Source organism: Acipenser ruthenus, chromosome 20 (assembly GCF_902713425.1).
Source record: "Acipenser ruthenus chromosome 20, fAciRut3.2 maternal haplotype, whole genome shotgun sequence".
Classification (NCBI taxonomy): Eukaryota; Metazoa; Chordata; class Actinopteri; order Acipenseriformes; family Acipenseridae; genus Acipenser; species Acipenser ruthenus.
The window spans coordinates 1,493,830-1,517,432 of NC_081208.1; the positions used below are offsets into that span (position 1 = coordinate 1,493,830).

The 23,603-nt window shown below is 40.3% G+C and overlaps 1 protein-coding gene across 1 annotated transcript in view; it reads left to right on the plus strand.

Moving 5' to 3' along the window:
- The window catches only part of LOC117962360 (protein kinase C zeta type), a 92,463-nt gene that overhangs the window by 12,094 nt on the left and 56,766 nt on the right, over positions 1-23,603 (plus strand). The window contains 2 exon segments of the mRNA XM_058993057.1: positions 670-759; positions 1,635-1,685. Coding sequence (XP_058849040.1) covers positions 670-759; positions 1,635-1,685 — 141 coding nt within the window.

Below are 23,603 nucleotides of genomic sequence, written 5' to 3' on the forward strand. Positions count from 1 at the left end.
CAGTATCTTTTCAGTTTGTTTCGGTTTTATTGAATTCTTGCTTGAGAGCAGGTTATGTTTTTGACTTGGAGGATGATGGATGTTTAGAAGTTAAGTTGAGATTAATGGACCTGTCCTCCGAGGAATAAGTGTCCTTCATTTCCGTACTGGCACAGTAAAAAACACACACTGCTCTTGGTGGGGAAACAGAGGACTAAAGACATTACACATTCTTAAAAATTGCTAGAACCTAACCAGCAATTTATATTTTTCCTCCCTGCAGTATGTTGATACCCAAGCAAAATAAATGTTTGCTTTTCAGTACTTAAAAAAATAGTTACAGAAAATAAGATTAATTAATCCAGCGAGTTATATTGCATGAAAGCTTGCATGGAAATGTACTGTAGACGTACAGTGAAACCTAAAATCAGGTGTGAGCATGTGCTGTCAGCTATCAAGCATTCATATTAAATTTTACTGCATTTCCCAAGTGTAATATATTATAAACAGTTGTTTCCAGGCTCCCCAGTGACTCTCCTGGTAAATGCACTGCAGTACAGTTTAATGTCCGAGTTTCTGCTCCACATCCTGGGCTGACAGTAACCCTGCATGGTGCAGTGCCTGCTGTACCGTCTACATTCTCCAAAGACTGAAATATCTTTTTTTCCTGTTTCTTCTCTGCGTTTGCAGGAGATCCTTGCACCATCTCCTCCCAGATCGAGCTGGAAGAAGCCTTCCGTCTGTACAGCAGGAACAGAAACGAGGGCCTCCACATGCACGGTACGCTCTCCAGTTCTGAGACTGACCCCTTGGTGGGATCCATACCTTTTCCTGATGTCTCTTTATTTTAAGCGTCCTGAAATAAGTATTTAATGAATATGCAGTTAACCATTCGCTGAAGATTAGTTCCATGTTAATAAACAGTCAATAGATATGCCATGCATGTGTGTGTGTCTGTCATTAGACTGCCATTTGAGCTCATATTTCCCATGTACAGTACGTTGGGTACATGCAGACAAGTATGTACAGTAGTGTTACTGTATAAGCTATCCGCTCTACCTAAGTGTGCATTTAGAGCACATGATTGCCATTCACAATCTATTAAATTGTGATAATCGTGGGAATAGGGTATTAGTAGCTTTGCAGACCAATCTTTTTTTCTTTTTACTCTTAAGTGTCAAAAAACACAACATACACATAAAATATGAGCTCAAGTGGTAGATGCACACATGCATGGCATATCTAATAGCTAAAGTTTATTTAGGTTATCTTACCAATTATAACAGAAATGAGTTATTCAGTTGTTACTCCATTCAAGTGCAACCAACCGCTAACTACTCCCTTATACAAGGTTACGGTGGTTAATTGTTTACCATATTTCCTTCTTTCCCATACATTTCTGCATATATCACTTCAATCATTTTAAAAGTTACCTTAGCAACTCTAATTATGCCAAAGCCACCTCCAGCAAACTGGTTTAGCATTACCAACACATTCTTTCTTTTTCCACATGATTGATTACCAATGCATTTTACTCTACAGAAGTATCATAAGACTTGGGCAATTTGCCCATTCTGGGAAATTGGGCATTGGATCTTAGTTCGAGTTGTATGCAAGGATTAATGGTTTAATAATTTGACTTGCTCTCTCTTCAGTGTTCCCCAGCATTCCAGAGAAACCAGGCATGCCGTGTCCCGGGGAAGACAGTGAGTACAATGTTTCCAATAACCAGTCACCAATCATTGATGAGTGCTGGGGGCCGCTCTCCTCTAAAGTGCTGTTAAATTATAGGGTTCTTCAGAGAGAAAGTGCATTTAGCATTCCACTTCTGACTGCGTGGCTCTAAGGCACAGGTTTTCATTCTTTTTACTGAAGGGGAAGGTTTCATTCAAGTTTTACACCAATACTTCCGCGTATAGGAGTCGCGCATTGGCTGAGAGAGGCTTGGTGATTGTACATTTGTGTGTGTGTGTGTGTGTGTGTGTGTGTGTGTGTGTGTGTGTGTGTGTGTGTGTGTGTGTGTGTGTGTGTGTGTGTGTGTGTGTGTGTGTGTGTGTGTGTGTGTGTGTGTGTGTGTGTGTGTGTGTGTGTGTGTGTGTGTGTGTGTGTGTGTGTGTGTGTGTGTGTGTGGTTCTGCGTTTGCCATCTGTGTTGGTGTAAAGGAGTCAAGAAGAAATGTTCCCCAACTGTGCCTTTTAAAGTCAATAATGACCTGAATCTGAAGTGAATGAATTGAAACTCTTGCAGAGCTGTTCCTGTATTTTGATACCTGCTATGGAAGCAGTTTTGTTTGTGAAATCGTATTTCGTGTGCAAAGAAATCTAAGCAGTGGTATCGAAACTGCACCCGATTCAATCCCCTATGTTATAAAATCACACTTGTGCCAATGTCACAGCCTTCTGTCAGAACTTGTACAGAAAAGCAATGTCCTCTGCTTTCCAATTAACTTTTTTTTTTTTTTTTTTACCAGCAGTTTCGTTTTTCAAATACTGATTCCGTTTTCATTAGATTACACTTACAATTTGACAGGTTTGACACATAGCGCGTCCTGTATTATTTTATGCATGTTTTACAGATTAATCAACCCAATCATAATTGCACCGCTTTCAATCTCCTCCTAAGGAAGTTTTGAGTTTTAGCTGCTTGTGATTAATTATAGCATTAATAATAATTTTGATGCAAATTAAGATACGTTTTTGATAGAAATTATTTCAGCTGTTTTGCTTTCTACATAATTCCTTTGGTGGAAGGACCCATACAGCTGATTAAAGAGGCATAGAACAAGCGTGGGTCTGTCCACTTTGGGTACATTGGTATGTATGTATTCAGTAGGCAGAGGGTTAGCGTATTGATTAGCTGTCAGCCATCACATTGGAGAGAGGCGCTTCTCCAGGATCTCACTGCTGTGCCTTTTTAGTTACAATTTCAAATAAGCAAATGAAAAAGCTTTTGAGGCGAGTCTATCAGCAAATGTAAAAAGGCTGCTTCATGTAATGTCTTCATTAGGCAGCAGAACACAAACAGATTCATTTACGGGGGCATCAGGGGACTCGAGTCCCATTCTCCACCTACTAGCACCCTGCAGCCTCTCCCATTGGAACGTGCTGGAGTTTAAAAACTGCACTTCAGTGCGTTTCGTGTCGTGCTGGGTTGTATAAAAAGAGTACGATGCCAGTTGCATGATTGGTCATCAGTAAAGGTTTTAAAGTAAACTTATAGGTATATACTTAAGGTGCATACTTCTCTATAGTGTAGTTGTAATGCTGTGTATTGTTTACTCCGTTGTCTTTATTGAAAGGTGAAGTCCTATTCATTTTTTACTGCGTTTGAACCTGCATCCAGTATTCTTTCAGTATTGCCCCTGTGTCTGAATGTGGAACAGTGAAACTTCTCAGTAGCAGATGGCAACATTTGTTTTACAAATACATTAGGAATGGTTTATTAGCCTTGTTATGCTGATTTGGGTCCATTGTCTGCAGTTCAGTAGGTGTAAAATTCGACCGCACGTACCGTATTCAGATTGCAGGGCTGTTAAGCATTTTGAAGTAATTGACAAGCGCATCATTACTTGATAAATGTGGACAGTTTTGAGTAATGATGAGGATATACTGTAGTGTCAGCTCCTGTAAGTGTTTTATATGTGTGTGTGTGTGTATATATATATATATATATATATATATATATATATATATATATATATATATATATATATATATATATATATATATATATATGAGAACTGCCTACCTAGTTTTGATGAAACTAGCCAATGTACATCTCTGCCTGTCAGTCTGTCCATCCTTATGTATGTCACACAACAGTAAATCCTACATTTTATAATTCAAAATATTTTTTTGTAAAGAGGAGTGACGTTGTTTTTCCAGTGTCAGCAGAACTTCTCTGTGTTTCTTGAGCGTTGCTGTCTGTCTGTGTGTTGAATGCTTTTTTAACGAAGGACTCTAGCGCCACCTCTGTTGATGGATGCCACATTCATAAGAATGTACTTTTTAAATTCAACCTGAATTTCTTTATTGCCAGTGACAGGATGCTTCAGTTACCGTGTAGGTCAGGAAGGCTGAATAACATCATGCAAGCGCAATGCAAATGCAGCTGCAGTAATAATTAGCCCCATTCATCCTTGCAGGGCTGGCTCATTGCTAATGGCAGTGTTTACAATCAGAATTACAGCAGCGTCTGTAAGCTTTGTTAAACGCTCGCTCACCCTGTTAGCATCCGAACCTCCGCCACTCAGCGGAACCAACCCAGCAGGGTGTTTCTGATCGCCTGCAGCCAGAAGAAACACATTGGGCATATCAATTTAATGAGGATTGTGGCAGGGCAGCACCACGGTGCCTCCAAGCACGTTCAGATCAGATGGGTCCGTCATCTTTGATTTCTTTTTTCGTGTTAATCTGTTCTCTTTCACCCTGGTGTACCGGTTTTGCAGTCGAAAGAAACCTCATTTAACCTAGAGATTCCTCACTCCTGCTGTGCTCCCCCACCTCCCCAGTTTTTTTTTAAATTGGCTGCTGAACATCTTGAAGTACAACTATTGAAGTTAATTGGACAAGCGCTCTGTTTTATTCAAAGAGTGCGGGTCGATAATTGCCTTATTGACGCTTGCCTTTGTACAGCATAACGTATTCATTCACTGCGTACGTGCTGTTGTATTCGTCTAGGTTTGTGACACCTGAATGCGAATATGAATGATCCAATTCCGAAGCAATGATCAGGCAATTTGTAACTTTCGATTAGCACAGCGTGTTTTTTATGTAGCAGGATTTGTGTGCTACAGAAATACATACAACGGTCCGCTAACTCCTGACAGCAATTGGTGGTAATATGATTTTCAATTACTTGTGCTACAGTACAGTTTAGTTGTATTCCTGTCGCTTACTTTTAAATCCTGTGTATATGCTTAGGGGCAACAAAACTGCATATATGTGACTTTGCGACTCTGAATGTCAAATCAAAACCCCCAATAGCTGAGGTGTGATATTTCTGTATTCAGGGCATATAATGTACAACGTGATAGGTGGTATTTGGTATTAGTGCAAGCATTTTAGCTGGAGAGCCTTTTAAGCATCAGAACGAGCAAAGCAGGGGTTGTCGTCTAAATATTGAAACCAATACAAATGCATTTGACTGAGTGCATTAACGGCATGTCTTTTGTGACAGTAACATTGTGAAATCCAGGCAGTTGTTCTTGATTGTGAGTCTGTCACGTTAATCTCATAGCACCGTTAACATGAAATATCAGAAATGAGCGGTCGAATTGTAAGCTGGAATATTTCAAAGAAATCATATAAACAGTACAGTGGTCGTTTTTTTTTCCTTGCAGGTTTCTATTTGTAGACGTGAGATTAAATACAGAAAAAAAAGAAGCATTTTACCACCCGTGGATGTGTTGCTAAGCAACCTTTCTTATGAGTGAGTAATGGAGCCATTGAATCTGTATCGGAAGGGGACAAATGAAATTGGTCACACCTTCTTAAAAAGCAAGTCTAAGAACTCGGCTAGAGAAAGGAATGACAGGAAATAGGACAAGCTGTCTGCCTGTCCAGTGTGATTTGTTGCAGTAATACCTGCAATTACTAGAGATTACAGACAGGACATCTTTTACGCTGGAGCATAATCTTGTGAATCCTATCAGTTTTAAAGGCTTATGTGAGCATTTTCTTCTTCAAAAAAAAATGCATGCATATTATTTAATATAGCAGTAGTATTATTGTATATATTTCTTCATTTGTGGTAATGTACAATGGAGCTTAAAATAACCCAAACCTAATTGAGATAAGTACTTAATTAGTTTTGACCTCTTTCATTATCTTTGAAAACATATACCTAAAGCATCTCCATCAATTGCTATGCTTGTTCACTTGAGCTACCATGCTACTCAGTTAAAGGATGAGCGCTCGATCAGCGTTCATCAAGAGTGAGATCTTTTACCATTAGAGCAGCACTCTTACCATTATCGTTCATCACTGCAGGCTACCTTTATTATAGCAGAATTTCTATTATTTACATAATAACTTGTGATCTCTGATCTACTGTCTGAATAAGATTAAAGAAAAATAATAATTATAGCCACATTTTAGTCATGTCATTTGACTGGTATTTGTAGCTGTAGTTTCTTTTGAATGGGATTTCATCATAGCACACAGTGCCATCAGGTGTCCAAGTGTTGCAATCTCAGCGGTGTTAGGATGAAGTCTTCATTGCTGTACTGCAGGGTTGGCCAACCCTGATCCTGGAGAGCCACGATACTACAGGTTTTCTGGGTAGATGCATCAACTGAGAAGCGCAATTTGTAATCTGCTGAATTGTCCCAGCAGGACACCATAGTTCAGTTCCTACTGTAATCACCAGGACCACTTTCCAACTTTGAGCAGTTTTGGTAAAGTTCCTTTCCATATATAGTGTTGCATGGCTACCCACAACCAAACCTAGGACCACACACAAATCAACAGAGATGCAACAATTAGGATTGGCATGGCTTTTGATTTTGCGAACATCAATTAAATATGAATTGATGGAATCGTCCTGGTGCCCTTTCTGGAGTCGTGTGTGTGTGTGTGTGTGTGTGTGTGTGTGTGTGTGTGTCTATATATATATATATATATGACACACACACACACACACGAAGCTGTTGTGAAAAGTCTAAGAATCTACACATTTTATGTTGCACCTTGCTTTTTGATAATAAAACGTTCACAATAAATTGATCGCTGTGGATTATTACCTTTCCGATATTCAATTGATTGCTCGTTGAAGCTGTAAAATATGCAGTTATCCCTCTGTGACAATACTTTAAATTCTGTTATTTCACTGACACCCCCCCCCCAGTTTGACGCCACCCCAATGCCAGCTAGGTAAGTGTGTGTCCCAGTTCTCAGTGTCAGGGATAGAAGATTATTATGAGAGGATTTAGATCCGTACGGCAGTGTTCTTGAGGGTTGCCTGCACCTGATATGTCAGGAAATTAGGAATATTCCGTAATTAGGGTTGTATTTGAAAGACAAAAGCTACCAACATCTGGCCTGCATGATGTAATCTGATTGGATTTGCACAGTACTTTTTTTTTAAAAGGAGTTGAATGTCTGTTTCCGGAGTGTGCTTTTTAATGCTACAAATCATTTCTTTCAAAGCTCTACAGGACCGGTGGCACACAGTTAAGCAGTGGTGGCTTGGTGGCCACCCTTCCCAGCCCTCTTTTTATTTGTTTATTTAGCAGATGCCTTTATCCAAGGCGATTTACAGAGACTAGGGTGTGTGAACTATGCATCAGCTGCAGAGTCACTTACAACTACGTCTCACCCGAAAGACGGAGCACAAGGAGGCTAAGTGACTTGCTCAGGGTCACACAATGAGTCAGTGGCTGAGGTGGGATTTGAACCAGGGACCTCCTCATTACAAGCCCTTTCCTTTAACCACTGGACCACACAGCCTCCTTAGTGCGCGATCCCAGTTAAACACTGATTTTGCCTGATTTGCAGCTGCTGCTTCCTCTCTTGAAACAGCGTCTGCTTGTTTGAAATGCAGATTATTGTAAATTTATAATGCATCGTTAGCGTGTCGATGAGTGTGAAGCCGAAGGCGTCCGTTATAAAGACACCCTTTCATTCTTCGCACCGATTCAAACAATACAAAAAGAATGAAGGTATCCCCCCTCCCATCAGTTCACACCTAGTATCGACTGTATTTAAAAGCCCTGACAGCTGTACAAAGCATTGCGCAAAGATCTTTTTTGTTGTAATGGACTGCAAGGAAAAGACACTTAAGTAAATGCTAACGGGGGATTAATGAATCTCAAAAATGCAGTTCTGTATTCTTTGTGCTTGTAATTCTTGCATTGTTCTGTTCTGTTGGATACAGATGCCCTGTCTCTTGTCAATCTTCCACAATCGTACCCCTTTCAAAGAAATACATCTTAGTTGTACCCATTACCTGGGCATCTTGCTTTACAGCTAACCCCTCTAGGCCTTATATACTGCACATTCAATGTTGCATTGGTCAAGTCACTATTTCCTCATCATTTGCTTTCTCCATTAACTGGTATTTCCTTGTACAGCAGTTCCTTATAAAATCTGTATTAGTTTTATTTAGCTTGTTGCGTTTGGTAAAACAGTTTGTTTGCATGTCATTCTGCAGTAGCTAATTCTCAAATTTTTTATTCTCCAATTGGGCCCTTTCATTGATTTATATGTTCGTACAAGCGCTGTTTGTTTTGCTTTGCTTGTGCTCAGAGTTAAATGTCAGTCTGGTAAATCGTGCTCTGATCGTTTAAAAGGCCTGGCTGGCAGGATGTGCTTTGTAAGCGACTCGCTCTCAGGCAGTGCTTTCTCCTGTAGGTATAATGCATTTTCTATTCACTGTCTGCCGGCTATGGGACCTGCATGGAAACCTGGTACAGTAAGCCATTGCTGCAGCTGCTGATTGTATTCTGTGTGAGGTGCTGATGAAGTGTGTTGTGTTTTCAACTTGGAAGGTAGTTTGCTGGTGGGGGGGGGGGGAGGGGGGAGGATTCATTTCATGGAACCTGCGCTAAGCAGTGTTGACTTTCCTGCCTCCACTCCTCTCCTCCTCTTCTCCCGTGAATGATGTCCGTGTTGTGTGCCGAAGGGGTGCCGCTGTGTTACATCAGAAATTTTAAATTGCAGAGCTCAGACTGCCATACAGTAGGTAGGTTCTGAATATCCCACACTGTGTGGAGAACAGAGACACTGTTTGTTATCGTTGCTGGAATGCTGCAGTGCTGGTGGCAGACAGACCGCATGTTTTGTAAAATGTTAATTGATTGTTTGGTTTTTTCCCCTCAAGATCGACTTGACTTTGCAGGCTATCCTGAATATTTTTCTGCTGTGCATATTTCTGTGTGTCAGTATTTGCATTGTGATTCTAATCTTTTTGGTCTACAGATGCAGACCAGTAACTAAACTGCTGTTTGTAATGCTAGATTGACATCCTTTCTTGGATTTGTACTGAACAGGTGTTGGGGTCCTGGATGTTGGTTGCAGCTTTCAAAAAAGGACCAGTTTATCAGCTTAGAGGAAAGAAAATGGAGGTTGTCACCAGTTCTGGGCTCTGGGGCTTGTTTTACCAAAGATGGATGTGCATCTGGCCTGCAGCCCAGCGTGGCCCGGCCTCTCTTTAAGGTTGTAACCGCATTTTAGACTTGCACCCTTTTCAACCCCCCTCCCTTCTCGTTTGAAACTACTGCTGTTCACGATGGAGTCATACCCATTACAATTGTTCTGCATAGGTGTCCTTTTTGGAGCTATTACAAGTTTTGATTGACTCCAAAATGAATGCCCTTTTAATGTCTGCTAGTTGTTGTTCTTTCTGTATCTGTTGGTTTCTATGAATTTGTGTGCCCTGCTGGTACGTCACCTGGGTGCAGGCTGGAATTATGATCTCGAGGGGTCCTGTTGAAGTGTTTCGATTGATTTGTTTCATTTCGTTACCCCACAGCACCCTTGCAAACAACCTTTTAAAAAAGATATATATATATATATGTTGTAGTTTATGGGGAAAGGGTTTGGACAAGCAACTCTGATTTGTTGATGACATTTTGAAAGCAGATTGTGAACGGATGTGCTGTACCTGTGCTATTTTTTTCAGGTTGTGGTTTATTAGGAACCTCTTTGTAAATGAACCACGAGCTGTACCATTCAGAATTGTGGATTTCCTGTAAGCTTATTCTTGTACTTGACAATTTGCTGAAAAGAGATTAATGCTACTGCTGTCCATTGACAAAATGACACGCACGAGAAAGCACGCATTGAGTCAAAACCTATAAACGTTTCAAACCAATCCTGGACATTGTTTGACACTGTACTTCGTACAATGCAGATGATTTACTTCTAGTGCAATGTCAGCATTGTTAATACCAAACAATGTACAAATATCAAAACCAGAACTATTGTTATCAATCAGAAGCAACAAGGAGATTTGCAAGAAGACTGCAATCCTGACCTGGACACCCCCTGCTGAGCATTTAGAACCGTGCAGGCATTTAGAACCGTGTCCATCTACAGTGTTTGAAGCCTTCAGTATGGACAGGGTCTGTATCTCACCATCTGCATAATCTAGTGTTGTTAGCTCTACAGTACAATATCAGAAATACAGTGCGACTGCCTGAAAAAATAACGTTTATCATTCAATGCAGAGCTGTGTGTTTGGTTTTATAGTGTGAGTCATTGTACACAAAAAGAACTGATCGGATTACATTAGCATTTATAATTATCCATCACAGCCACCAGAACGAACAGAAATATTAACCTTACACCCTAATACAAAACTACTAATATAACAGTACACTCTTTGGGCTGTACATAAACAGAGCTGCAACCATTTATTATTATTATTATTATTATTATTATTATTATTATTATTATTATTATTATTATTATTATTATTATTATTATTTCTTAGAGTCCTTATCCAGGGTGACTTACAGTTAAAGTATCACATTACAAAATATAACATTACAGGTAAGAGCAGTTATACAATACAGTTATACGGGCAGCAGTGTGGAGTAGTGGTTAGGGCTCTGGACTCTTGACCGGAGGGTTGTGGGTTCAATCCCCAGTAGGGGACACTGCTGCTGTACCCTTGAGCAAGGTACTTTACCTAGATTGCTCCAGTAAAAACCCAACTGTAAAAATGGGAAATTGTATGTAAAATAATGTGATATCTGTATAATGTGAAATAATGTATAATGTGATATCTTGTAACAGTTGTAAGTCGCCCTGGATAAGGGCGTCTGCTAAGAAATAAATAATAATAATAATACAGTAAAATCAGTAGTAAGAGCAAATTCAAATGAGAGAATTAAAAATACAGTACATATCATTCATCTAGAATTAAACACGATCACAGATCTCAAGGAGCTTCCCTCCAATACGGTACATCCTGCAGAATATCGGCAAATCGCTTTTAACAGTCAACTTTCTTTCGCATTCGTTACAGCGAACAAGAGATGCTTTCTAAAATCTTACTGCCACGGCATGCTGGGTGCCAGGGACAGTGGGTGTCCTCCCTCCCTCCCTCTCTGCTGTGCTGCTTTCAAGCTGAATCTGGCTGGCTGTGATTTTTCAATCCCTTTGCCACATCCATGCCATGTTTTTGGTGGTGCCTCAGCTGTTCAGCACTGGCTCTCGAGGGAGAACACGCTAGCCGTGCCTGGACGCATGAGGCAGGGATGTGGTAGAACAAGAGAGGGGAATCACTCTGCCATTTAAATATTTGCTCTTAATGTTCAAGCCCGTTTCTCCCTTTGTCCTTGCTGCCTGTCAGTATTCGAAAAGCAGCAGCAGTGAAATAAAAAATAAGAAAAGCAAGGAAGGTGGGATTGGACATGCCAACCGGGTGCAGCGTAAGGCAGCCAGAATAATGTGCTGAAAGAGCAAAAAAAAAAAGGAACGAAACTGGTGAGCAATATATCTCCCTATCGCTGTGTCATTAGCAGGATCTAGGTGAAATGTAATGTGTGCATCAGTGCTTGCTAGTATGTTTACTGTATGTGTCTGTGTGGGGCCAGTGAAAACAGTAGAATGCAGTATTTTGGTAGAAGGATACAGTCTGGTTTTTGCTGTCTGTGTGCAAGCTGCTCTGAATCCACTGCTCGGCATGCTTTTGTTATCTTGTGAGGGCTAAACCTTTTGTGAGTACAGTGAGGTCTCTGTAAGGAGACATTTACAAAGTAGCAAAATATATTGCTTCAGTTGCCTAAAAAAAAAAGGCTAGGCTTTGAATCGAAGGGACAAAGGACAGTTTTTGTTGCACTGGTGTGTTACGTGGCTTCTTCGTCAAGGGGGAAAAATGCATCCTAAAAAGAATGATGGTATGGGTATTTTTTATGCTTTATGGTCTTGCCCAGGTTGTAAATATAAGCAGTGTTTTAGTGTTATGAATGAATTATGGCAGGTGTGGATGTTTGTTTGTTTTTTTACATGAGTCACTGCATCCATTATTATGGGATAATTTTACATAGAGCAGCAAAAACAAAAGGGTCATTTTTAACTATTTCATTTTGATATTGTAGCCAATGGTGGATGTTTGTTTATTAAATGACATAGAATCACTTTTCATTATGGTAAAGATGTAGAAATAGCATCTGCATGCATATTTTAAGAAATAATTAATAGAACAATTTCCAGACTGTAATTTTGTTTATTAGTCTGGAACAAAATAATAATAATAATTATATTCTTTTGAGGAGGGTGCAGTTAATAAAGCTGTTTTGTTAATTTAAGGCTTGTCTGTATGAGGAATAATATACCCTTTTTTAATTTTATTATTATTATTTTTTAATTTTGAAGGCTTACAAGTAAACAGAAAGGACTCCTTTTGATTTTATGTTGTCAAAAGCGCACAGCTGTTGTGTTAGATTTCCTGATCCCAGATCTTAATTCCATTTGTTTAAATATTCAGCAGGCAGGAGAATGCCTTGCCCTTAATTTGATGCATGCATTCTACTCTACAGTCAAGCCAAGCTTACATGTAACCTTTACAGTGTCGCTCGCTGGAAGCATACACCGTGCGGCTCATGGCAGTCATCTGTCCAGATTTAAAGCAAACCGATATTCTAGGATTTGTGATAGAAGTGTCATGACTTCTATAGCAATTTTATGTGCCGTCCTTTGCTTTCTTGACTTGACAGTTTTTTACAGTGGTTATTTTGCCTGCAGCATCCAAACAGTGGCGTATTTTAAGGTTTGCATTAAATGAAAAAAATAACTTGTTTGTCCAATTGCTGTCAATTCTGTAATCCATCTCCTTTGTTTTTTTTGCACGTGAGCTGAATCACAGACGTGCCTGTGACAGATTAAGACGGAGCTAAATACAGACCAAGCTAACTGGCTGGCTAAAATCCTCCCTTACCGTTTTAACCTCAGATCTCGGTGGCTGTGTATGGATATCAAGTCAGAGCGTGGTTGTAGACCTCGCCTCTTTTTGCGTGATGGTGGTTTTTGAAAGGATTGAAGTAAAACGGTTCAGACAGGCTTTCAAGGACACCCAGGATGAGCCACACATGAAAAACAAAGAGCTAGCTAATCGTGTTTCCTACAGTGTGCAACTTGTGACCGTAAACCACTGCGTCTGCACAAACGTTGCTTGGCACAATGATGCTAACTATCCGATTTTTACAGTATCTTCTTCCCAACTATCTTCAGCTAATCCTGGGCTTCAGCTGCCTATGTAAGTGTCAATGCTAAACTGGAAAGGACATGTGCTCCTGTGTTTTGTCTCTACAGCTACTGAACTTGAACAGGAGAGAGGAGTTCACATGGATAGATGTGAATTAAGAAGGTAGCACCTGTACTGTAGGTATCGCTGTTGAATTCTTCACCCTGTGCATTCATATTTCTTTGGAAGTGGAAGGGGTGTAGATGCTAGAGCTCAACCGCATGAAATGAGAGGATTTCACATTAGTTATGTTTCAGACACCTGCTCAGATAACCTTGGCTGGTTGTACAGGTGCAAACAGTGGTTTCCTTCCCGTTGGTGCCTTTGAAACCCCTTTTGATTTTAGAGGCTTTGAAACCTTGTAAACCCTGTTACTGTGAATGCTGGATGTTAACTGCCCTGAAGTGCTTTTACAGGATCCTTCGAAGTGTTCGCCTGCCTGCATGAACGTTCGTGTGGAAAGTTATTGACGTGGGGTTTGAAATTAGATTCAAACTTTTTCCAGTTTGCGTTCTGTATTGTTTTCTTTTTATTCTTCTGCCAGCTGCAATTGGAGATGGCTGTTCTTTGCACAGGGAATTTGCCCAACAGAGAACACAACAAGAGCGTGTTCTTTGTCAAGGAATCACCCCCTCCACCCCCCCTCCACAGATTCATGTGACCCGGAGAAATCAGGAGCAGGTTCTAAAACTGAAAAGCCAAAACCTTTATTGATGCAAACTACCATTGTTTAAGGTTCAGTTAGCGGCATTAAAATAACAGCTGTATCGATTTTTGTTGCATAAAATAGACTTGCTTTTGGGCGTTTTGAGTACAATCAGCAGAGAAATTAGTGGACTTAAGAAAATCGATGCTCTCATAATATGGCTCTGCAAAGAAAAATATTGTTGTGTTTGAGTTGGCAACATGAAGCGGCCGTTCTTAATGAGGAGGTCAGTTTTGGTTACTTAAGGTTTCATAAAATATAAAGGCGGAACCAGCCAGCACTGCTAGAAACGTCATGCATTCATTTTTTAACATGCTTCTGTAGAATTTGTGACGATGTCTGCAGTGTACCCACGTAGCCAACCTGAGGACTGAAAGTCTAGCAGCAGGCTGAGACTCATGCATTGCAAGGAGGTTGACAGATACCAATCCCAGCTTAGAAAAGTGTTCGGATTGCTTATAAACTATTACCTTACTTGAGTAGAGGCTTCTTTTTCTTTTCCTTTTTTTATTATTTCTTTTCAAATCTGGAACTATCCTGCACAGCTGCTGTAATGCATTGATTCTGCTGTCGGCTTTGCCCGTGAAACGGGCAGCGCAGAGCAAGAAGAAGATTGCTTTCCATCAGTTTTCATTGCTGCAGCAGGTGCAATTTTATTACTTCCAGTAAACTGTTAAAACACCAATAAGAGAAAGATAACCATGCAAATCTTATATCTGTGTCTTATTTACATCACGCGCTCCCTTATCAGGCTCAGAATTACACTACACACACACACACTCCAGTGATTCCATTTACTTGCACGTTAAAGGTTCCTTGTGCTACACCACCCTCTTCTCCAGTGGGATCTGTGAGGACACAGTGTCACAGTCGGAGCCCCATGGCAATTTCTCCTGCCCAATTAGGAATTGGCGGCCGTACAGGCACAGAGACGGCCGTACAGGCACAGAGACAGCCTGCCTAGCATACCTACGCCTAGACTGTCTCAACCCCAATTTAAACGGAGAGGGATGCACAACAATGCAGTCAGGCAGGTAGATGTACTACAGGGAAATTAAAAGGCTGACTCACAGATTGTAATTGACCTTTGTAGGCTCTCCACAGATTGTTCTGTATTATGTCTAATCATTTAAAGGGATTCAGGGAGGGTTTTGTTTGTTTAGCCAGAATGGAAACTTGTACTGTAGGTGGGGTGTGGAAATGACTGTACCTGCCCTTTGCTGCCAAATCTGCAAATCTTTGCCACCAACTGGTTATCCTTGGCGGCCCCTAGAGCTGGGAGCAGGTGTTAAAACAACAGACTGGCAGCCGACCAGTTGATTTAACACTGAATTATTCATGATAAATTCCAAATTCATCATGAATATTAATGCATTGCATGAGTTTCAGTACACTGCCAATCAAGATAATGTTTTAGGTACTGCACACACTGAAATTGACTTACAAAAGGATTGATTCGTTATACCTGTTGTGTTTATACCTTCTCCAGTGTAAAAAAAAAAAAAGTATTAGCACACAAGTCCTGTAGCTACAGTAGAAGAATACAGATTCAGATATGTAGAGTACTTCCGATTGACCCTATTAAGTGCCATTGGAGGACAGGTTACTTTGTAATTTGATGCAGTATTTTTAACTGGCACCTCCCTGTTATTTTAATTCTCTCTAACTCTATTGTTATGATAACTTAATCATTTTGTTAACTGTAAAAAAAGTAGTCTAAATGGAACTGGTAATTCTGCAAATACAGGCCTTCAGATGCTTTTATGACACCTCCTATATAAAATAAGAAACCCAAGCCTAAAAATGATCCATTTCTTGGTGTTTTCCTCCCCACAGTGGTGATAAAGCTCCATTTTCTATGTTGAGCTTCATAGCCGACATGAAATTTCACTGGTCTGATTACTGGCATGCGTCTAACTTGACTGTTCTCGAAATAGATTGCAGCAGTTTGTAGCCAAAACGAAGGTTTTACATGTTTATTCTGTGGCAGCTGATCAGCCTCTGACCTCGTTTCACATTGACAGGGCTCTGCTGTCGCTGCGAGGAGCGGTGCTTGGAGATGGCTCTGTCGCACACTGGGTTTGAGTGTGCGATGGAGCCAGCTTCGCAGCTGAAGTCATGACGCGGTCTGCCAAAGACGTGAGGTCAAGAAAGCTTGGGGTGGGAGGGGCAATCCCATTTGAGTCCACAAACAAACAAAAAAACAGAATTCAAATAGTGTGAATTGGTTGGGGTGGGTGTTTAATAAAAGTGCCGTGGTGACGTATGAGCATCGAGGGTGCTGCGACACTGCTGGGATTTGTGTAATGAAGTCATTCTGTTTCATCACGCTCCTGGCCCTAATTCAGTATGGGAGCATGTGAGATGCAACCGGCAGTCACGAGATATGGTATTTCTGATTTCAACTCAAGGCTATAAAGGAGAAATATGAAGATGGTACATGTAAGTAGTCTGGCAGCCTTATTGGTCTGTTGATTCGTTTGTTCAGTTATTTATTTTTCTTTTAAAGGAAAACCTAGTTTGGAAATGAAGAGTCACTAACTAATAAACAACAGCTTTCTTACTACTTCTTTTTATTGTGAAAGCAAAGAACCAGAAGGTGGTGATAATGCTGGTGCTAAAGGCTTTTTTTAAGGTTCGAAATGCAGTTGATTGTTTTGGAAGTGTGTCAAGTACAGTAGCCTATAAGAACGTCTGCAAGTCCAGTTCTGCTGGTGCTGTACTGCACTGAAGGCTGCCTCTGCATGGAGTATGCAGAACTTAAATGCACGAAAATTCCCAGGAGTCAGCAATGATCTCATTTAGCATAAAGCACTCATTTACCTGCTGCAAATGTATTCTGCAACGCCTCACACGTGACCAAATGGCTAGAGAGCTATTCATTTTGCACATTTTCATATGATTCAGGAGCAGTGAAATTCGCAATACTGCACTCTGTAGTTATGGTAGTAATTTTAGAGAGGGTTGCAGTGGAGTGTTCAGCACACAGCATTACTGTGCACAGGCCAGTCTGCATGCATCATTTGTATTCAGTGTTTGTGGAATCTATTTGAGAGTTTTTTTGTTAAACCGGTATGCCTCTTCTACCTCCTGCTTGTTTTTAATGAAGATTTTGTTGGGATCTGTTTTTTTTTTTTTCAGAAGCGTCTTGCTGTTTGCTGATGCCCGTTTCAGTCCTTGCTCTCTAGCTCTCGTAATGAATTCAGAATGGAGAACAGGGAGCTCTTGTGTTTCTTGACAGTGGCGTAGGAGATTGTGGTGGCAGGTGTTCCTTACTACATTAACAACTACCCACTGATTCCCTAAAGCAGAGGTGTGGGGGAGGGAGAGGAGAAAGGGGGGTTATTAAATTAACTATAGCTACCCAGTCAGACAGAAAACAGTAAATAAGCAGCTCTGAGATCCTGAAGACCTCCTGTTATCTGAAGAATGAATGGCTATTAAACTGCACTCTGTCTGTCCAACTGCGTTTTGTTTAAAGCATAAAGATCCATCTGAAAACGTTTCATTTGCATTGCCTAGCAAAGTCTGTGGTCTTCCATCTGTCCGTCTATGTTTCCTTCGCTAACAGAATGCAGATGCAAAAATATTTTCCCTTGTGTTTGTGTGTGTGTGTGTGTGTGTGTGTGCTTTTTTTTGTATGTGTTTGTATTTTTTTAGGACTAGCCGTAATCAGATTGTTAATCTGGGGGGTTGGGAGAGGTGAGAATGGCTCTAGGGGAGTTTAGCGTCTACCCAAACCGATCACTCTGTAATGGGAGGGATGGGAATGGGGGTGGGGGTGAATCTCTCTCTGGTTCTCTACTTTAATGTAAGAATCCACAGCCAGTTTTGAACAAGAGTGGTTTTTTCTTTGTTTTTTGTTTTTTTAATCATGAAATAATCTTGACATTGGGGGTTAATAACATTGTGTAGATACGTCAATCAAAGATCAATGGCCTTTTCATATTCATTTTCATATGTGTAATCTACATTGTATTCACTTTCTTGTCTCAATAGCTTATAATAGCTTCATTTCATGCATGTTTGTTTAAACATCGCGGAGCTCGGTTTTTAAAAGGCAACAGTGAAATGAAGGTAGGCTAACGCCCCATATGAAAAGACAATCCAGAAATATACGAGAGCAACCAATTTCCTAGTCGGATATCGGACTGGTAATAATAATCAACTGATTGATGGATTGAGAACCCTTTTATTATTCAAATCAAATATCAAATGTATGTATTTAAGCAGGACCTGAAAAAAATACAGCCTTGCATATGACATCTCAGCAAGGCAACTGTGTTTAATAGCATTTTAGAAACATGCAACACTTGTAAAGCATGTCAGACTGGTATTTGATGTTGAAAGGTTTTAAATTGGACATTTCCTGAATGTCATCCAGACCTTGAGATATTAGGTGTAATGATGCAACGCTAGCTAGCTTTACTTTTTGACTTTGTAACGAACCCCGGGGCTATAGCGATGCTTTTATGTCGCTGAAGCTAATCTGGATGAAAACAGGAAGATTTTCTTTTTCTGCTCTCCCTGACCTTCACAGCATCTATTGCATGCACACTAGTCCATTAGTCATGAAAGACCTAGTCGTCATTTTGAAAACACAGCCTGTAACTAATAGTTTTATACGGGTAGTGTTCTTGAAGAGAGGAATCTCAAGGAAACTGATTAAAAATATGCATAAAATGCCCCCCCCCCCCCCCCCAAGCTCACTAATTGAAGATGCACTTTAGTCACACACTTCTTCACAAGCCATACATTTGCAGCTGAGGTTTGTGATGAAAAGTTGAAACCTTTTTTCTGTTGACAAAAGCTGTCACTTGTATCAACATGCTTCTGTTATAGAAGTACTGGTATATACAGAACAGCTTGCATCCATCGTTTGTGTAAAGTAATGCAGGTAACTAGGCTGTTTTCTATTCTTCTAACTTGCAGCATTAATTAAAAACGTTGATACTGAGATTTAAGTAAGATTTTGTGTGTGAGTTTAAAAAAAAAAAAAAAAATTGTTTTGCTCTGACATGCTCTATATTGCTGTTCCATTGAGAGTTCGCTAGCAGGTGCGATTTTAAACAGCTGTTTTGATGCTCAGCACACTCTTAATTTAGAATATCCATGCCCAAAAGCCCAAATACTGCTTTACATTCTTGTGTGAATGGTTTTTAATAGTTCTTTTCTCCCAGCATGACAGCTGCATGTCACCTAGCTTGCCCATGTGGTCTTCTGTCCAGTGCTAGACATTGACGCCCTTGTTCTCTCACATTAAAGGGCTTGCAAGGTTTCACTGACAATGACCAGCTTTAAAAAGCCTCCCTCGCCCTGGTGGTATTTAATCAGCGTGTTCCTGAAAGAGCTTCTGACCATAACTCTTGCTTCCCTGCTTAAGGTGACTTCTTCGTAAGCACTGTACTGTGCGAGATGTAATCTTGGTCCAGCCAGGTAAATGCAAAAGTGAACCTGCTGTGCTAAAAGTATCTCACGTCTTAAATCTTCCCCGTGACAATTGCAGCTCTTATTGTGAGCTCTTTTTAATAGAGGGGCTTTTGTACTTATATTGTTAAATAGTGTCGCACCCATCTGCTTTTTGATTTCCATGTTTTTTAGCCCCTAGTTCTGGTTTCGGTTTAGATTTGTATTAGATGTATCAACACTCATTTTAAGGAGTAGTTGAAGACTTTTAGCGAGATTGAGTCAAGTAAGCAGAGTGGTCCAAGCAGAAAACCAAATGAGGCTTTTGAATGTGTATGCATTTGTCAAGTAATTTGGGTGGTGAAGTTCTAATACAGAACAGAGAGGAGAGAGAACCCTGGGTGAGAATGGGTTGTGTTTAATGCTGATCTTCTTAATGCAGCAGCTTCAGTAGGATCTTGGAAGCTGTCAGGACCTGTGCTTAATGTTAAACTGCTCTGAGATAGCTGGCAGTGTGGTTCTGTAGCATGTGGTGTTTGACTGGCAGAGTGTAATACAGAGCCGGGACTGTAAAAGCTGCAGTGCGGTGTGCCAGCACACTGGTAAGTAGTTTATCGATACCAAAGACTTTGTAAAATTAAAAGGCTTCTTGTGAATCAAAATTAAACCACTGGTGATTTTTTTTGACGCTGCAGAGAAATGATAATTGAAACTGCAGGCCGCTGTGCTGCAACAAAAATACTCCACACAGTAAAACTAAACAAGCAGTTTTTTCTAAATTGATTTTTCAGCATCCAACACTTATTTATTTGAGCTACGGTCCTGTTAATTTGCACTGAGTATACAATGAAACACCTTTAAAGAGCATTGTATAAGAATTTAAATGTAGTATTTGCAGTATAAATCTATAGTAATCTTTCATACCTATTGCACGTACCCTCACCCAGCACAAATATTCAGGAGTTACATGTACAAATGCTGTACTGTGTAAAAGGGTTGGGTTTTGTCAACATTAATCTACATTAAACAATAGATATATTTAGAAATTCATTATGCAGCAATTCACCTGAATAAAACATGCATTTTCCCCCATCTGATTTGTTTGTTTCATTAGTAAGAGCTGATGACATGACTTGCCTGTTTCTGTTTCCGTTGATGGTTGAAGATTGGCAGAGTGGCTCAACAGTGCAGGTAATGCAGTCAGGCTGCCTCAGGGTATTGACCATGGCGGCAGAGAGAGAGAGACACAAACAGATGACATTTGGGGAAGAGGACTCTCGGGGAGTTGCAGATCTCTAGAGGCAGATGGAGAATAATGAAAGTGGGGTTCAGTATTGGATCATTGTTGGGCTGCACAATGCAGTCTTGTTGTGCTTGATTTAAGACAGTAGGCCTTCCCAACCACATTGGAACGATGTGTTGTGTATAGAAAAGGATTCACTTCGCAGAGCTCTGATGTGCAGCACCCTCTCTTCCTGTGTGCTGTCTGTTGCTGTGCGGTCTTGCAGCTGGGACTGAGGCACACCGAGATCATGTGACTTCTTCAAGGGCCACAAGAGAATGACTCAGTGCAGAGTGGAGACTGGGACTGTGTTGAACTGAGACGCTTCGCTTTCACAGATGTAATGATTGCTTTCCAATCCTGGCTGAATAATTAGTTTTTCTCTCTTGGGGAAGAATGCTGTGTATATACTGGCTGTGTGACTTTTTAGTGTGTGACTCTGCAGGTGTCTCGTTTGTCCTCCTGAAATAAGTGTGTTCAGAGTTCATCCATCTGATTTACTGTCATACAAACAGATAGGGGATCTCAGTATGAAATCCATTTTCCATTCGGGACAGATTACATTACAAAGCTGTAATTAAATGATGGGTAGCCAAACTGATCTATCATAGTCTCATTGAAAACCCCATGTACTGAATGCATTTATATTACATTGAGGGTATTATCCTGTTACCGTGGAGTAATGTGTGTGTGTGTGTGTGTGTGTGTGTGTGTGTGTTTTTTAAAACATTAAACAGGTGGCTGAAATGGCTGCCATAGTTAAATTACTGACTTTTATTTATTAATTTTTTTTTAATTAACAATGGCAGTGTCAAGCGCTAATTTCATTGGTCAGCCTGTGAAGCGAGTAGTGTAGCCAGTTTGCTGTTTGTATCTGATTGATCTAAATGTTAATTGGTGGAGATGTTGAATCCCCGAGTTGTTAAATAGCTGTAATGCACAGATTGTCAGCAGCTGTTTAGAACAAAAATGATCTAATTTGGTTTGTGTGAACGCTGGAACATTCGAACTGTAGCTGGGTTCTGATGTGGTGTAGTGTAGTTTCTCTTCAGATTCATAATTGGGTGTCCAGTCTCCCTATCGGTTCAGCAGTCCTGCATCTTTGGTACCCTCTGAGGGCTTCCAGAATTAGACATGTTAGTTTAATTACAAAATTAAGAAGTTCAGACTTTTGGCCTCTTGCTGTAGTACATTTTTAAATAAAATGCAACTTTTTAAAAATATCTTTTTTTTTTTCTGGGATGTCATTTTGCACTGAAAAGTACCAGAAAGGGATGTGCAATTCCAGACCTGACCGTGTAACTTGTATTTTTTACAACAAAATTCCGGAGGTCCATGGGGATTTATATTGCAGGATTATTGACTACACCCCAATAAAGAATTTCACATGAATCATTTCTTAATGAAGTCCTTTACGTGGTATATATCTAGTTTTAGACAGGCACAGTACATCATACATACGGATGAAAAATGTATCCTGTCAATTTTTTGTTTTTGTTTTTAAGCACTAATCATTGAGCATGTTTTAGAAAGAAAGAAAATTAGTATTGTACCTCCTGAAGAGAACTGGAGGAAAGGTCTGGTGGGACGCGCTTCATGTAAGATGCCTGGTAGCACAGCGTGCAGTACAGCAGCTTGGGGTGCAGAGGTGTTGTAGCTCAAATGCATTTCAACAAAGGCTACAGTTTACCTATACAGTCAAATGAAATGACCAACGTTTCGACTCAAAGAAAGATTCCATGAACCCTGAAAGCCTCCCTGACACTTGCTAAAGTAGCTGACAGCTTTATTTACCAGAATAGCCGTGCCGCTGAGGTCAATCTGCCGGCTGTATCAGAATGATATTATAATTATCTGATAGGGCTCACAATCCTTAAAACTTGCCTTTGCACATAATTAAATGAAGCCGGAGGCACTAATACATCTACAAATTACTTCCAGCCCCTGTAGACTTGAACAGTTGCTGACTTGGTCTAATATTGCTGAGGGAGGTATGCAGCAGATAGATCTTGAAGTGGCTTGTTTTTTTTTTTTTTTTAGGATTGATAAAAATAAGTTAAATAAGTTGCTGGTTTCTGCTTATCGGATACTTTATAAGTCATAAACAAAATTCAGCAAGAGCTTGCAGTGGGGCTCGTTTGTCATCAGCTTGTGCAATTGACTGCCAATGGATTCCAGCACACAACCTTCTTGAAGGAGTTATTAACCTCTTAAGGTAGGCAAGGAATTGAGCGGTTGTTCAGACGGTTTCCTCTTGAAATACACTTGAGAGCGACTCAAGTATCACAAGGAGGAAACTGACCAGATCCAACCTGGCAGTCAATTTGAAACCCTGTTTCGTGCACCTCATCGCTAAATTAAGAACATTTTCATGATTTTGTATGTGGGGCACACAGGTCCCTTGTACCTAAAAGGGTCAAGCACTGAAGAAGCCACATGTCTCTGAATGACAGGCTTACTCACACAGTGAGAATCCTGGAAGGAAGGAAGGAAGGCCTGTGCTGAGGAAGTGAAGTGATAAGGGTCGGTAATGGGACACCTTCCAGTCTTGCAGTCCTCGGAAACCCATACTGTTTGTGTGTGTGTGCGTGTCTTTCCGTGTCCTTTTCACATGCCAGTGCCAGTTTAACTGCCGATGAAAACATATTCAGCAGGATTTTCAAAAGGGGCGAAATAAGAACTAGGTCTCAAAGAGATTTCTGAAATGTGGGTTACTGAGTGTACGGCTATCAAAAGGTTTAGGTGAAAGGAGTCGTGCATCCACTTGTTGAACCATTACAAATTTATAAAGTGACTTAGTTACATTTAATCAGGCATTAAAAATGATTTTGCTGCTCAGTTCTTATTTTGCCCTTTTTGAAAATCATGCTGATTTGTAGATTTGAGCAAAGCGGTTATAAGGTTGTACGGTCATCGCAGAGCTTCATGTAGGGATGAAGGGACAAGCAAAATGATTTGTCTGCTTTACTTGTGCATTTTAAAGCAGCAAACAAAATGAACTGAACAGATGCAAAGACTTGAAGGAGGACAAAGGAATGG